Source organism: Gekko japonicus, unplaced genomic scaffold (assembly GCF_001447785.1).
Source record: "Gekko japonicus isolate JY-2015 unplaced genomic scaffold, Gekko_japonicus_V1.1 scaffold665, whole genome shotgun sequence".
In the NCBI taxonomy this organism is placed as follows: domain Eukaryota; kingdom Metazoa; phylum Chordata; class Lepidosauria; order Squamata; family Gekkonidae; genus Gekko; species Gekko japonicus.
In genome coordinates this window covers 414,556-429,908 of record NW_015170294.1, presented here as the reverse complement: position 1 = coordinate 429,908, position 15,353 = coordinate 414,556, and the positions used below count along the sequence as shown (strand labels likewise).

At 43.2% G+C, this 15,353-nt stretch overlaps 1 protein-coding gene across 1 annotated transcript in view; it reads right to left on the bottom strand.

Moving 5' to 3' along the window:
- Window positions 1-15,353, bottom strand: part of ASCC3 (activating signal cointegrator 1 complex subunit 3) — a 409,581-nt gene that overhangs the window by 245,705 nt on the left and 148,523 nt on the right. The window contains exon 10 of the mRNA XM_015417908.1: window positions 13,255-13,419. Coding sequence (XP_015273394.1) covers window positions 13,255-13,419 — 165 coding nt within the window. The remainder of the gene's footprint in view (window positions 1-13,254; window positions 13,420-15,353) is intronic.

Sequence of the window (15,353 nt, the reverse complement as noted above, 5' to 3'; positions counted from 1 at the left end):
AATCCTATTGCCCAAATCATGCCTTGTTCAAGGAAACAACCTTGATCCCTTGTTCAAATTACATATCATATAACTAAGAAAAGAATAAGGAGAAAGTGCATCAGTATTAATGCTAGCTTTAATGTTATTGAGACTGTGTAATTGGTATTTTGCTCCATTTGTTTTCTTCCTTTGAAGAAATCTTTGGAGGGTCTGCTGGAGCTTCGATGTTTAAAGCTTGGAGGAGACCTTGCCTGCTCTCTAGATCTTGTAGCTACATAGGACTTCTCTTGGTGATTAAGGATGATACTACTTGTAGCAGACCAGACGAGGAAGTACTTCACCCAAAGAGTGATTAACACGTGGAATTCACTACCACAGGAGGTGGTGGCAGCTACAAGCATGGACGGCTTCAAGAGGGAATTAGATAAACATATGGAGCAAAGATCTATCAGTGGATATTAGCCACAAGCTATAGATAGGAACTCTCAGTCTGGGGCAAGTGATGCACTGTATTCTTGGTGCTTGGGGGGGGCACAGTGGGAGGGCTTCTAGTGTCCTGGCCCCACTGCTGGACCTCCTGATGGCACCTGGTATTTTTGGCCACTGTGTGAGTGTTGGACTGGATGGGCCATTGGCCTGATCCAACAATGGCTTCTCTTATGTTGTTATCTGTAATGAATGCATGCATTAGCAAGCCTAGTTGTGATGGGTTTAAGGCTTCTCTGTTTATTTAATGCTTCCAATGATAGATCTGGGAAGAGGAGAACTTTTTGAGGGGTTGGAGGCTGTGGCGGGTGGCCTGAAACAGAGCCCGCTGGCATCTCCCAGTCTGTATCTGGCATCCCCCGCCAGTGGCCGGGAGGTACCTGGCAACCCTAGTATGAGCTTCTTTAACATACATGTATGTGAAGTTACTGCCCACCCTCTCTCTATATTTCATTGTATCTAAAGAAGAGTGTTTGTGCACAAAAAAGCTCATCTGTTGATCTTAAAGGTGCCACTGGACTCAAGCCAGGATTTAGTTTGCTGAAAAGTATTTGTTGTACATAGTGTTTCAGATTTTGTTGCAAAGTTTGTTGCAGCCTAGTGTGCTAAAAAACTGGGGCCGGCCCTGAGAGGAGGCCAGGGGGTGGGGACATGTAGCAAGCCCCTACAGATTTTACCCCTGAGCACTCTGTAACGCTAATTCAGATTCATCCCAGCTGCATGTATGCAGGACCAGCCCTAGATCCAGTGGTGCCCCAGGCAAGTCCTTCCCCTTCCAATAGTTCCAACTTTTGAACACCTTTTTAAAAATTGTGTGTGTGTTACCCTCACAACAACCCTGTGGGGTAGGTTAGGTAGAGAAGGGGAGATTTGGCCCGGGGTCACTCAGCCAGCAGAGTGAGAATACAAACCTGGGTCTCCCCACATCAATCTGCAACTCTGACCACTGTGCAGTGCTGCCTCTACTGATCTGTAATGTTCCAGAGGTGTTGTAATGTAATACTCAGTTTCTCAAACGAGTGTATGCCTGTCTGTTGGTCCACTTAGGAGTCTTGATCCTGGTTGTGTGGTGGGCTAGTTGTGGCAAATGGTAGGGAAGCTCAGTATTTCTGTATACAGTTGTAGGGGCTTTATTGCAATGTGGTATGGCCTGATATTATGTTCTTATTCCAATGTGGGGTGTGTGGGGGGGCTTTCTAAGTTTCTAAGCAGTGTGCTAAGAAGGCAACTGTTCCTGGGGTTAGCCCAGCCCAGGGACATTGCTAGGGCGGTTCCCAGGCCTCCCTAAATTTCTGGGGAGCCCATCCCTAAATCCCACATGGGTCCACCTCCATAGATAGTAACCATGCCTGTGATATCACTAGCTCCTCCGTATGATGTCATTGGGTCCCAGTTCTTTTAATGACTTAGCAATGCCTCTGGCCCAGCCCCAGCCCCCCCTGGGAAATTGAAAAGTCTACGCCCTTGACTCCCTGTGATGGACTGCATTTTTAAAAGCTTAGAAGTGCTGTACAAACAGGTAAAGGACTGTGTAGGGTTAATTCCTCACAGAGCCAGACAGCCTTGAGTGACAGGCTGCTCCAAGAGATCTGATTAGTTAGTATCAGTTGAGCAGAGAAAAGACTTCTGAACTGGATGCTGACGAGAATTCATTTTGAATTCAGCCCTGACAGACAACAGTTTAACACAGATGGAGAACTGAAGGAGGTTGGCAGAAAGAGTGGGTAGATTGGAGAAGACTCCCATTCAGGCCAGAAAAGGGTATAGATCTTCTAGTGAGAGAAGAATTTCTTTACCCAGTCAAAACAGGGAGATAGCTCTGCAGTGAAACGGGAAGCAAGACATCAACAAGCTGTTAGAAACCCAACCAACCAAAGCGGATCGCAGTGGGGCTCGTTATTCAGTCTAGAGGAAAATCTTACAACTTTTAAGAACTTGTAAAAAATGTCGCAACGGGGGGGGGGGGGGAATGGCGTCCAGAGGCAGAGGCACCACAGGAAGCGCCAGCACAGCATCACCAGTCACGAGACCAGAAACTACCACCGATTTAGCTGGTACGATCTCTGAAGCTTTGTGCCCCCTGCTGGATCAGCTGACAAACCTCAACAAAAAGTTTGATGATTTGCAGAAGGAGTTGAAGGAGACCAAAGATAAATCAAAGAAGAGGGTCAAAAAGCTAATACAGATTGAAACTAAGAGCAAAGGGATGGATCAAAGAATGGACATTGCTGAGAGAGAAAGAGCTTCTGAAAAACAACAGCAAGTGGAAAGATCCCTATATGTTTTAAGATTTCAAGGGGTACCGGAAAAAAAAGATGAACATTAAAGGGAAATCTTAAGCGAAGCATTGCCCCCCTTGATCAACGGCAAACCTGAATTATTGCAAGTGGACATAGACATGATTTATAGAACTTATTCAGAGTTTGTGAAGAAAAATAATCTTCCAGGAGAAATATTTATTACATTTGCAAAAAGATCAACAAGAGACTCGATACTTAAAGCCTCTACTGCTACAACATTAAAAATTCAAGAGGAAGAGATAAAAGTACTGAAAGAGGTACCATATGAAATACGTAAGAAGAGGAAGCAATACAGAAATATTACAACATTCCTTCAAAAGAACAATATCCGATACCGATGGATTTTACCAGAAGGTCTTATATTCAACTACAAAGAGAAGAAGGAAAAGATTGATTCTGTCTTTAAAGCAGAAGCATTCCTGAAGCAGCACCAAACTCCGATAAAAAAAGAAGCAGAGGAAAAGAATGCGATAGAAGAAAATAGCGACCATCAAGCGTCAGCCACTGACAGCTCCTCATCTGCTTCGGTGTTCCTAGGTGAAATCTTTGACTCTGACTTTGATTCTGATTTGGGTGCTGCTGCACCCAGATCTTATAAGGTTAAAATCCCCTGGCAAAAGAAGAAGAAGCGTAAAGACGAGAAGACATCCAAATGAAGATCTAAGATTTCTCTATGTCAGAACTTAAAGAATTCATATTATTGCTCATATGCTATACCAAAATTAAGAAATTTTTGTTCTTTCTATTTGAATAATAGTAATGTAATGGTTTATTGTAAACTTTAGTAATGTAATGGTTTATTGTAAACTTTAGGGAAATACCCAAAGCGTAAGATAGATCATTATTGTACCTTGCTACTCTGAATTTGTAGTGTGTAGGTTTTGTAGTTTATAGTGAAAAGCAATAAAAAATCGATAAAAACAAAACAAAACAGGGAGATAGCTCTGAAGAATGGAGAGATTCTTGGTCTGGTGTAGTTAGAAATTGCCTTGTGAAACCTTAGCAGTTAGATAAAACTCTCAAGAAGAGTACTGGTGTGTTTAGAAAAGGAGTTTGGATAGGATGTCCCAGCCTCCTGGAAACCAAAAGAGTCAGTGAATACTCAAAGAAAATGTACTGAAGTGTTTGGGGAACACGGGAACAAAAACCTCACATCTTAAAGATCCTAAGACACTGGGAACAACTTGTGAAACTCTCAATAGCCTGAAACATACTGATTTACTTCAGAGTTCTATATTTAGTTACTCTAGAAATTTGAGTTACCCTGATTTCACTTGAACTTTCCCCTCTATGATGAATAAAATATTTTGTTAATTTGGAATTTCAAAACACCTTGAATGCCGTTTAAGTTAAAGGGGGCTCTCGATGCCTTCCTCAGGTTCCTGGGCTAAGCCAACAGCCAAAACACCATACTGTGACAGGGTGGGGCAGTCAGAGTTCTTCAGGAAAGAAGGAAACAGATAATTAGGGCAGCTCAGTCACAAAAGGGAAGGAAAAACAGAAGGAAAATCTTGCCTCTGAGGGAGGAAGTTGATGGGGACATCAACTCCCATTGTCTGATCAGTGAAAGTGGCAAAGCCTGCAGAGCCATAACTTCATATCATATCTCTAAGGGGGAAGCTGGCCAATTTTGACAATCTCTCTACATGGCAAAATATGTATTCTTCTATCTACACACTTACAAGTGTGTCTGCAGTGCTGCTTAGTTGTGGGCTCCTAACATAAGTTAAAGAGAGGGAAGGAAGTTAAAGGTAAGGAAAGATAATAAATAAATCACAAAGATGGGAGAGCCAGGATAGCTCCAGAGAGCCTGAAAATAATGCCTCTTCCATTCCATCTGGCACTCCACGTCTGTGTTCCTTTCAAAGAAACCTAACAAAGCCAGCCCTAACTTTTCATGGCATCTCCTGCTTACAGTTGGGTCTGGCAATGTCCCAAACTCAGAACTTCTCACAAAGGAAAAGGCCTGTAATGAAGAGGAGGCAGTATAAGAATGATCAGTGGGAATGAGGAAGAAACAACAAAGAGAAGCAGTGCAAAAGATGAAGTCAGAAGTACAGATATAAACTCAGAAGAGTATAACAAACAAAATAGTGATAGAAAACTCAATTGCAATTTTAAAATAAAACTTTTTGAACTCAGTCACAGCATTTTCAGTTTACATTATGAACAGAATTCTTTCAGTACCTGGAAGAAAAAGTTCCAGAAATAGTTCTCCCTGAATAATGTTGGCTAAAGGAAAAAAACAAGGCTTCCTCTTCCTAATATCAAGAACAAAAACACCCTTGTCAGCTAATGCTACCCTGCCCTGAGGCTCAGCTGTTGCCTACTCATCAAGCAAAAAAACATTTCTTTTCACCCAGGCTTTTAAATGAAGGGATCCACCTCTTTAGCTATTTTTATACTCTGCTTCTTGTTTGGGGACTGTTTTGTTAATATAATTGTAGGCTGCTGAATGTTGTTTTATGCTATTTTAGGCCCTTAGCTTTAGGGCCTTAGGTGTGATCTGGTCCATGGGGTCGGGACTCGGGAAGAGTCGGACTCGACTGTGCGACTGAACAACAACAAAGCTTTTTAATGTCTTGTTTATTATGGGTAAGTCTTATGCTGCTGTTTTCAAGATTTCATCATATTATTTTACTTTGTCAGCTCACACATAAATTTTGTAAATAAACAGATTCCACTACCTGGGAATGCCCAAACATAACAAATATCTGACAGAATCAATTTCTTTGAAAAACTGAGGCGACCTTGGCATGAATACTACATCTGTCCCACAACCCTCACTTCAGGGAAAACACTCATCTCTTCATTAGCTGACTGTGCCCCTTATTCTGATACCTGACAAGCTGAGAGAACAGCCACTAAACAATCATCATTTGTACAAGTACGCTAAGAAGGACTCTCATTATACGTTTGAAAGAAGCATCCTTAAGCTTCATTAACCACTCAGATTTCATTCAGGAAATCTACAAACCATTCAGTGCTTCAGCCTAACATACATGAACACGAAGTGTGAGGTTCTTCCATTCCTTAGGACTAAATTCTATTCTTAGTGCAGATTATTGTCTCTGCAGTACATGAGACTCGTTAGACTCTTCCACAGACCAACGTGCAAAATTTCAAAGCTGGCCTGATCCTTCTGTCTATTACTAAAGACCTTTTACAAATGATTACAAAACTCCTCTGTAAGGAAGAGTAATCTGAACCTAGTCTAAGTAATTCATGGCTTAAGTGCTTGCTACTTAACCTCTAGGCTAGATCTCTATGCAATGTACTATCTCTTCAGTACCTGAGACTAACTAAACTCTTCTACAGACCAACCTGCAAAATTTCAAAGCTGGCCTGATCCTTCTGCTTATTACTAAATACCTTTTACAAACAATTATAAAAGCCCTATCTTTCTGTGATTCTCTACACTTGTCATGGATGCTCTAGGCTGATCCTGCATCAAACAAGGGGTTGGACTAGATGGCCTGTATGGTCCCTTCCAACTCTGTGATTCTATGATTCCTCTGTAAGGAAGAAGAGTAGCCGAAACCTAGTCTAGGTAATTCATGGCTTAAGTGTTTACTACTTAACCTCTAGGCTGGATCTTGATGCGGTGTATTTCTGGACCTTGAGGTTGCAGCCACTAAGGTCAATGAACAGGCAGGCGGACAACTCTGATAACCAGAAAATCCATGGCCTGATGGAGCCTACAGGATTATTTCTATTTGTTCTCCTGGAACCTACAGGATTATTTCTATTTGCTCTCCTGAATCAATTCTAGCATACCAAAGAAGATAGAGAATAGAGAGGAAGGTATAAAAAATGGATCCCCATCCTTTCTGAGCCTACAGGTAGGTGCCTTTGGAATTCTGAAGCAGGGGGGTGGGCACAATCACAAAATGGCTGCTGCAGGAGGCAAAGACAAACACAAAAAATCAGGGAATGAGGTTGTATGTAACTCTAATAGTAACTTTTCAACATTTCAGGCAGAAGCTCTGTTTAACAGGATGGATTTTACCTAAACCAAACAGGCCAGTCCGGTGAATGTGGAGTTCCATCCGTGATAAATGTCAGAAGTCTGACCCTGTCTTGCAAGGAAGAGGTGACACTATTCCAAATGCAAAGATAGCTTCCTCTGGGCATCTGGCAGAATAATTATGTTTCTTGGAGAAACTTTTATACTAGTGATTGCTCTGAAATTTCTATGGGAGGGGGGAGTCCAGAAATGAATACATCAAACCCTCCCTAATGCTTAGCTATAATGCTTGGTACATGATTTCCCATTACTGGATCCACCCCTTTCCAACACTTACCTTTGAAAAGGGGCAGGGAGAATGGCAGCTGGGAAAGTTTGCAGCATCTGTGAAGGCCTAATCTTTAGAGGCTGTATGTGTTGGACTAAGGCAGCTCAGCACACCTGGAAACGGGGGGGGGGGACTACATTGCCCTAGATGTGTGTATGTGTTCTTCTTAATGAATTTGATGCTTCTCTTTGTTTAGCCTAGGAGCTTCTCTCTGACTCCTCCTTTTTCCTGTGTCCTTTGTGCTTTCTCTCTCTCCCTCTCTCTTCTCATGGATGTGCAAGGAACAGGACACATCTACAGGTCTCTCCTGTAGAAACCATGCCATCTTGCACAAATGTGATGCTGGATTAGCTGGCTACTTGTAATAGAGAATAGTACTCTTTAGCTTTGGCTTCTCTCTCTCCTTTCGACGGCAACATGGAAGCGAACTGAACTGTACCTCAATAAATGTAAACTTTACCTTTTTTGCAATAAACTAGTTTGGAGTTTATTTACTGCACATGATACCAAACTTCTATGACTGTGTGCAACTTTGCTATATTAACTAATATCAATCCACAATAGTATGCTAATATGAGTCATGCATTAGCAACAAAGAACAAAGGAAATTTTGTTCAGAATCATCCATTGCCATAATAATAATAATAATAATAATAATAATAATAGAACCATACTCATACACTTACACAACCATTCACAACCATCCCATAACTCCCTTAAGGTTCACATTGCAACTTAAACCACCAATGTCACCCAAATTCCAATTTCATACAGCATTTAAAGCAATAATAGCTCTCGAATAAAAACTGTTTTTTAATCTGTTTGTCCTTGTTTTAATTGTCCTATATCTTCTACCCGAAGGCAGCAGTTCAAACAGGGAGTGTTCAGGGTGTGACAAATCCTGCAGAATGTTCTTTGCTTTTTTCAAGCATCGAGAACTAATCAATTCCTCCAGGAACGGGAGAGGGCAGCCAATAATCTTCTGGGCTGTGATGATAACTCTCTGGAGTGCTTTCCTCTCCACAGCCGTACAGCTGGCAAACCAGGCACAGACGCAGTATGTTAAAATGCTCTCTATTGAGCAACGATAGAAGGACATCAGTATTTTCTCACTCAAGTTATTTTTCTTTAAAAGTCTGAGAAATAAGAGCCTCTGCTGGGCCTTCTTCACCAGAGCAGTGGTGTTAGCGCTCCAGGTCAAGTTCTGCTCAATAATCACTCCCAAAAACTTAAAAGTAGCCACCCTCTCCACACGTTCTCCACCAATAAACAGTGGCTGAATGTCCGTTTTGTTCCTCCTATAGTCCACTACCAATTCCTTGGTCTTGGTGGTGTTGAGGATCAAATTATTTTCCCTGCACCAAACACAAAGCCGTTCCACCTCGTCCCGATAAGCAGACTCATCATTCCCAGAGATGAGCCCCACCACAGTGGTGTCATCAGCAAACTTGATGATGGTGTTACTGGGGTGGGTGGGGGTACAATCCTGTGTGTAGAGGGTATAGAGCAAGGGGCTCAAAACACACAAGATAAGGCAGTAATTCCCAGGCCTTGAATATGGGGCTTTTGCCTCTGCCACTGCTGCCAACCTCCACCCGCCTTTTTGGTGCCACCCCTTCACATTCATAAGAATAAGTTTTGGCAAAGAGGGAATGGTAAAAAAGGCTATTAGGAAGCTCCTCTGACTTTCTTTTATCCCAGAAAAAGCCAACCCCTCCCCAAGATTTCTCCCATATTGCCTAGAAAGACAGTGTTCAAGCTGAGATAGGGGAACCCTATCACCTATTTACATGTGGGTGTTAAGTGCTGTCAAGTTGCTTCTGATTTATGGTAATCCTATGAAATAATATTCTCCAAAATGTGAAGAAGAAGAGGAGGAGGAAGAGGAGGAGGAGGAGATTGGATTTATACCCCACCCTTCACTCGGAGTTTCAGAGCGGCTTACAAACTCCTTTCCTTTCCCCTCCCCACAACAGATACCCTGTGAGGTAGGTGGGGCTGAGAGACTTCTGACAGAACTGTCCTTGAAAGACCAGCTCTGACAGAACTATGGCTTGCCCAAGGTCATCCAGCAGCTGCAAATGGAGGGGGGGGGATCAAATCCAGTTCTCCCAGATTAGAGTCCACGCACTTAACCACTACACCCAGGGCCGCTCACCCGCTAGGCGAACTAGGCATTCGCCTAGAGCGCCGGGCCCTGGATGGGGTGGCGGGCACTGGATTGGGTGCCGATCTCCCCCCCACCGCGAAGAGCCGCTTTGAGCCGCTGCAGCTGGTCCCTGCTCCCACCCGCTGCCCAGCCGGCCCCACGACTGGCCTGCACCCTCAAGCCGCTTGAGGGGAAAAGCTGGAAGGCGAGATCTTGTGCTATTTTCCTCGGCCCCCTGGTCGGAGACACCGACACCAGCTACGCACTGGGACTCATCACTGTGAGAGGAAAGTATCAAGTGTCCATGCGCTTAAAAAAAATGGTTGCAAGCCATTTGATAGTCTCTTGAGCCATTGCTGGCACACAAGGGGGCTGCCGAAGCTTGCCTAATCCAGGGGCGCAACTCAGCCCACGACAGCAGGAACCCTGTGTCAACTTCAAGGCACTTTTATGGACGCAGTTGCACCCCAGAATAGCTGCTGCGTCCGTTTGCCTCTCTCGGCTCTCTCTGCGAGGCAGTAAACCAGTCCCTCTGCAAGCCGGAGCTTTCTCTGGCTGTTGCTCCACTCACAGGCGGGAAAACGCTGTGCCTGCTGCGGGGATCGGCCAGGGAAGAACCACTGTCCGCCCTCTTCGAGGCTTCTACTTTGCTTTTTACGAAGAGACTGTTAAAAAATATCCTTCCAGGTCTCTGCAAGAGCGAGCAAAAGGTTGCTCTGGGGAGAGGACAAAGGCTCGAAGAGTCCTGGGGTGGTTAAAAGGCGCGGGCAAGCTGTCCCCCTTGGTCCATGGGGAGGCGAAACATACTGCTGGCCAGCTTTGCATTCCCAAAGCGGTCACTGGCACAGAGCAATTAAAACTCCGGCTCACCCTGTCAGTTAATCCACTTGGCAGCGCTTTTGAAGCTGTTCTTGCAAACCGCAGGTAAGAAGACGGGATCGGGATGGGGCTGGCTGCCAGCGTTTCCTCCGTAGCCCTCCCTCCCTTCCACACTGGGCACCCTGTCAGCTCGGGCTCCACAGCATTCCCAGGCAGAGGAGGAGGAGGCACGGCGGGCACTTTACCGGCAAGGTCCAGGGAGTGGGTGGAAAAGCCGAGCTCCACCCCAAGGCGCTGCACGCCAGCTGGGAAGTCTCTAGGCCCCACTGGGAGGTTGGCATCTGCGCTCACCTAGAGCACAGGAACACCTCGGGCCGGCCCTGACTACACCAAACTGGCTTATCAGCTATGCTGTTTTTAAGAGCCTTGCTCAAGTCTTGCAAACTGAGGGCTGTGGCTTCATTAATTGAGTCAATCAATCTCATGTTTGGTCTTCCTCCTTTCCTGCTGCCTTCTTTTCCTAGCATTATTGTCTTTTCCAGTGACTCTTGTCTTCTCATGATGTGACCAAAGAATGGTAGCCTCAATTTAGTCATTCTTGCTTCTAAGGAGAGTTCAGGCTTGATTTGATCTAGAACCCACTTATTGGTCTTTTGGCAGTCCACGGTCTTCAACGTAGAAGGAGAACAAAGACCAACGCTCACTGCAGTATTTCTCATTAGACCAAAAAAAGACAAAAAGTATTTCACCTAATTTGCTAAGTAGGTGCTGCCAAGCTGTAGGGTTTTTTTTTCTATTTTAAACATTTAAGCATTTTTCATTTTACATCCATGTTATTTTCAGGAATGCACAACATTAAACATCAAAAGCTATAAATTAGTTTCAGAGAAGTCTTTTGATGTAGTTTCCTCAGCATATGAGCAAAGCTCAAAGCCTTTTTCCATTATAAAGTTTAGTCAATTTAATTTAAAATAATTCTTGTAAAGGCAACCTTTATAATCGACAAAGTGCATAACGTGCATTTGTGTTTTCATACTCTTTTAGTTAGGCCACATCAGCAGGTCTAGAGAGGTAGCCTATATATTTCCTAAATAAGCAAACATTTAAACACAAAACATTTGCCTTGCAAGGGATTTATAACATTACCCTTACATTGACAACGATTATAAGAAAGACTCCCAAAGAGAGACGACAGACCTACAAATCTATGTGGATTCGATCTCGCATCACATACCCCAAAAAGCCACCTCATATTTTCTTCTAACTCAGCACAAATCCTGCAAACATTTACCCCAGAATTCCTCCTGCTGCATTTCAAGAAACAGCTTTTACATTCTCGTTATTTGGATTAACTTCTGTTGTTTAAATTAGAACCACTTTAGTAAGCTTTATTTTGATAATAATATCTCTCTTGACTCTAGTTTTTATCATTTTCATACTTGTGTCTCATGTATAATTACTTTCATCTTTCTTTTAATTAGTTTGTTAAAATTCCAAAAGCACCAAACACTTTATGATGGTTCTACTTATTGAGAAGCATTCCTTTTCAAGTATGAAATCATACAACTTAAACACAGAATTAATATGCCTGGAATGTACAATGTTTCTACACTATTTTTGGCCACAAATTAAGAGAAGAGGCAAGGGAATCAACACAGTTTGGCATATAAGGTATGGTCTATTTTGAACTAAATCTGCTAAAGGATATACAGCTGGAAAACTCAGTTGTTCTGAGAATACGTCTAATTTCTTCTTATCATCATGTATTATGGCTTACATTTACAAGTATTTGAGTGAATTAAAACATTACACATCTCACACTAGCGTTTCTCCTGTTCTGTAGAAATCAGCCTTACATTTAAAAATAAGTTTACAAAACACAAAATGACAATTATGCAGTTGGCTTAGACTCAGAAAAGGGGCTGTATCCTATAAGTTTGTTGTGCATTAATTAATTAATTACACTAGTTAATTAATTTATTAAAACATTATCCCCGTCTTTCCCCATGGTTCAAAGCAGCTTACAATAATAGAAAAAGATCCTGGGATCGCAGTGGATTGTTCAATGAAAGTGTCAACCCTGTGTGCTACAAGCAGTGAAAAAAGGCAAACTCTATGTTAGGGATTATTAGGGAAGGGGTTGAACATAAAACGGCCGATGTTATAATGTCTCTGTATAGATATATGGTGCAACCTCATTTGGAATAGTGTGTACAGTTCTGGTCACCGTATCTCAAAAAGGACACTGAAGAGCTGGAAAAAGTACAGATGAAGGCAGCCAACATGATTAGAAGGTTGGAGCTTCTTCCCTATGAGGAAAGGCTGAAGAGTCTGGGACTTTTCAGTTTAGAAAAGAGATGACTAAGGGGGGACATGGTAGGAGTTTATAAAATTATGAATGGGGTGAAGAGAGCCGACAGACGTTTTTCTCCCTCTCCCAAAATACTAGAATTCCAGGGCATCCAATGAAGCTGATGGGCAGTAGATTCAGAACAGATAGAAGGAAATGCTTTACACAAAGAATGATTAAAATGTGGAATTCACTGCCAGAGGATGTAGGGATATCCACAGGAACAGATAGTTTTAAAAGGGGATTAGATAGATACATGGAGGACAGGTCTATCATTGGCTACTAGGTGACTGAGGGGAACCTCCATGTCCAGAGGCAGTTAACCTTTAAATCCCAGTGTCAGGAGGCAACATAAGGGGGAGGCCTCGGCCTCTATGCCCTGTCTCACTGTGTGAGACAGGATGCTGGGCTAGATGGACCACTGGTCTGATCCATCAGGGCTCTTATGTCCTTAATAGTTAAAAACATTTTTGGTTAAAACCAAAATAAAATAGCAAACCCCAAATTCCACCCCTTAGAAGGCACCTGCCATTCAAACCCATTCAAAAGCCTTGGCAAACAAGCAATACTTTACAGAGTCTCCTGAAGATCTTCAGTGGGGGGGGGGAGGGCTCACCTCTTCAGAGAGACCATTTTACAGAGCCACAGTGAAAAAGGTCTGGCCTCTGGTTGATGCCAGACAGGCCACCCTAAGTGGTTGGATGGCCAGCAAACGGCAGCCTGATTACTGTAGTCAGTGTACAGAGAACTATGGAAGGAGTTGTAAAATGCAACACAGAGAGATATAAACCAACTAATTAATTGTTTTTCTCACTGGTAGTTCCTTGTTTTTGATTTGTTAAGGTAATCATCTCCAAAGAGTTTTGCCCATACCTGACGTAAGGTGCGTGCCACTAAACTCTCTAGCACAGGACCTCTGTCTTCATGTAGTAGGTGTACTTCATCAAGAATGAGGAGCTTCACAAGTTGGGAGAGGGCTACATCCCCAACACTCTTTCTTGTTACTACATCCCATTTCTCTGGAGTGGTCACAAGCATCTGAAAAAGAAGCAAACAGAACAAGGTCTTTTGGGTTTTTTTTAAACATATCACACGATCAACAATAAGATTACAAATACATTTTCAAAGATAAAGTCATTGTGATATAGTGGAACATATGGACTGAAAACCCCTAGATTTGAATCTCTGCTCAGCTGTGGAGTTCATGGCATAATCATGGGACAGCCACTCTCTTTTTTTTCAGCCTTAACTGTCTTCTGTTGCTGTGAGATAAAATGGGTTGTGACAGGGATATGGCCCTGACTCCTTGAATGAGAAATGGCATAAAAGTGTAATAAACACACATACAAACAGAACTACCTAGTTGGAGATTAGCTTCATATTAAGCACTAGCTTAAGTTAGTGCTAGCCTCCTGCTCAGCTGGTGACCACACAGAAATAGGCTCCCTGCCATCTCCAGTAGAGCCTCTAGGATCTACAAGTCAAGATTTTGTGAACTGGACTAATATGCCCACATAAAACTATGAAGCCAGCAAACGGCCACCTCCCACCATGAGGACCCTCTCTGCTTATGGGGATTGACAGAATTAAGAGCAGTTGCCCACTAACTTTCCAAAATATCGATATTTCAGCATCACCACCATAGAATTGAATCATATCTCCCTTATAAATAATAGCCGAATGGTGGTGGCACTTCTCTAGAACATTCCAACCCGCTCCAAAATCAGTTCGCTCTCTGATCTGTCATTCAGAGGGTCTCCCTATCCACTGGCTGCTTTGCCTGAGTCCTGCCTCCAACATTCTAAACAGTTTGCTCTTCCTCTCCTCCCCACAGCCAGTCAGAACACAGAGGTTATTTGCATATGCAGCCTCATTGGCCTTTGCCTCAGAACACAGAGGTCATTTGCATATGCAACTTGATTGGCTTTTGCCTCTAACATTCTAAACAGTTTGCTCTTCTGAGGTAAAATGTGTCCAATCTCCAGGTGAGGGCTGGAGATCACTCAGAATTTCAAGTGCTTTCCAGATGGCAGAGATCAATTCCCCTGGAGAAAATGGTGGGCTCCGTATCCTTATATGCTGCTGAGGTGGCCCCCATGACAGCCAATGTGACGTAGAAGTCAGGGCTTCAGAGTACGGGAGAGGCTGCAAGTGTGTGGGGGGGTGGAAAGCTGAAGAGTGAGGGGGAAATAAAGGTAGGTTGAGATTGGCTGGGAAGGAGATAGAGTTGCCAACTCCAGTTGGGAAATTCCTGGAGATGTGAGGGGTGGAGCCTGGAGAGGGTGAAGTTTCAGGAGGCATGGGACCTTGGACAGGTACAAAGCCATAGACTCCACCCTCCAAACCAACTATTCCCTTCTGTGGAACCATCGTTGCCAATCTCCAGGTGAGGACTGGAGATCACTCAAAATCACAACTGTTCTTTAAGTAGCAGAGATCAGTTCCTCTGGAGAAAATGGCGGACTCAGGGTCATTATACCCTGGTAAGGTCGCCACAGCAAATTGACACTGAGTGTCCAAGGCCGGGACACCCGCCCAGAGCCTCTTTCTAGAGGCCGTTGTATTTATTTCCACAACGGGCCTTTTTCTTAGTATGCCATAAATCTATAGTACCCTCTTAGGTACTTATTATTTGGCTCTGAAATTTCAGAAATAAGAAAAGTAATTTACTTGTTATTTGCTGCCCTATAGTGGATAAGATAAATCACTGTTCTGAAAGTGATCTGAAGTTTGATGAACATGTGAAAACCATACCTTCTTTCTGTACATGGAAAAAGCCACCTAATATACATTAAAAAGGGGGTTTATCATATAACTTCCATCTCAAGAGCTACCTCATAAAGAGTGCAGCAAAAAAATAATTCAGCTTCAGTACTTTACAGAAGCTGTAGGTTTAGATGTGAAAATGCAGGAACCTTTTTGCAAAACATATAGGGTAAGTTCATCTTAGATAACACAAGTGGGAACCCAAA